The 1,857-nt window shown below is 45.7% G+C and overlaps 1 protein-coding gene across 1 annotated transcript; it reads left to right on the top strand.

The window, feature by feature from the left end:
* Positions 1 to 312: 312 nt before the first annotated feature.
* Positions 313 to 1,221, top strand: LOC308382511 (coxsackievirus and adenovirus receptor homolog; the record flags this gene model as incomplete). Its single annotated transcript, XM_080860917.1, has 1 exon — positions 313 to 1,221. One exon carries the CDS (start codon positions 313 to 315, stop codon positions 1,219 to 1,221), a length of 909 nt encoding a protein of 302 aa, XP_080717043.1.
* Positions 1,222 to 1,857: the final 636 nt, after the last annotated feature.

Here is a 1,857-nt window from a genome sequence, read left to right as displayed (position 1 = left end):
TTTCTTCACCAAGATTTCCTTTCCAGCTTCACGCTTTTCCTCCAGCTTCTCTTTGGTCTGGTTCAAGATTTGGCTTGTCCTAGTCGGTGCTTTGTCAATCCGCTACATAACGATTCTTGCAGTGTGTATGGATTTGAATGGAGAGATGGCAGTATTTATAGCCTTAGCTCACCTACGTCATCTTGCTATTTTTACATCCTGCAAATCTATTGGTTATTGGTATAAATACTGGAGCAAATGAATTGGTTCAAATTATTGTCTGCAAGCCTGTGGAAACATATAAAAGGGGGATGAATCCAAAGGCACCCAACAATGGACTGGCAAATATTCCAAATATTACTATTGCTGACCGTCAAATGTAGCAGCGTCCTGATCAACTCGACCAACAAGAAACTTGTGGAGAAGGCGGTTGGAGGAGGCGCAGCACTGGACTGCCAATTCACCCTCGCCCCAGATGACCTTGGACCTCTGGAAATTGAGTGGACTCGGCTGTCTAACCCTGGACTAACAGAGGACCCAGTAATCATTGTGTATTCCGCCGGGCAGATCTATGACAACTACTACGTGCCACTCAAAGGCAGGGTCCACTTCATTTCAATGGATCCAAGGAAAGGAGATGCCTCCATTAACCTGCTACTACTGACACCCTCAGATTCTGGGACTTACAGGTGCCAAGTGAAGAAGGTCCCTGGTATCCAAAGAATTTCGGTTATCCTCCGGGTGATACATGCTCCCTCCAAGCCAAGTTGTCACACAAAGGGCACTGAAGAGGTGGGCAGAAATGTGGTGTTGCACTGCAATGCCCTGGAAGGTGCAATCCCCATCGACTACAACTGGCAGAGAACCACCGGACCCTACACGCTACCATCCTCTGCCCGCTTGGATGCTGTTGCAGGCACGCTCCACATCCCAGTAGCAGAAGAGAGGGATTCAGGGACCTATAGCTGCATTGCCAGGAACCGGGTTGGAATGGAGGGCTGCTTTTTGGAACTAAAGATTATTCCTCCTTCCATGGTTGGCATGGTAGCAGGAACAGTAGTGAGCAGCCTCCTGGTCCTTGCTGTGATCACCTTCAGTGTCTACCACCGCTACAAGTGCAAGGAGGAAATGGTGGAAGAAGACACCGCAAATGACATTAGAGAGGATGCAAGTCCCCCGAAACACAGAAGATTAGCCATCACAGGCGATGTGAATGTCACAAGCAGCACCACTGACCTCTAAAATGAGAAATTACTTTGACTTGAATGAGAAAATAAAAAAAAAAGAACAAAAACTTACTTTGTTTGTCTTTCAAATATCTTTGAAAATGAAATTAATTGTATTAAAACACAAAATATAATATCAAAGAGTTTCACTCCATGAGGTGCTCATGATGTGGACTTCAGGTTCACCCAAAGTCGGGTAAACATCCAGTTAATACTCCAGAAGGGCAACCTGAACTTCCATATATATTACCTATCTTCCACATTTACTACCTCACACCCAGGCAGGGACCCTTTAGTGAAAGTGTGCGGGGAAATGAGCACCTAAAGTCGGGTAAATATCCAGTTAATACTCCGGAAGGGCAACCTGACCTTCCACATATATTACCTTACTTCCAGATGTACTACCTCTGACCCAAGCAGGGACCCTGTAGTGAATGACTGCGGGGAAAGAAGCACCTAAAGTCGGGTAAACATCCAGTTAATACTCCGGAAGGGAAACCTGACCTTCCACATATATTACCTTAATTCCAGATGTACTACATCTGACCCAGGCAGGGACCCTGTAGTGAATGTCTGCGGGGAAATAAGCACATAAAGTCGGGTAAACATCCAGTTAATACTCTGGAAGGGAAACCTGAACTTCCATCTATAA

This window comes from Sprattus sprattus (genome assembly GCF_963457725.1).
Source record: "Sprattus sprattus genome assembly, contig: scaffold_25, whole genome shotgun sequence".
NCBI classification, from domain to species: domain Eukaryota; kingdom Metazoa; phylum Chordata; class Actinopteri; order Clupeiformes; family Clupeidae; genus Sprattus; species Sprattus sprattus.
Note: the sequence above shows the minus strand (reverse complement) of the source record. Positions and strands in the feature narration are given on the sequence as shown.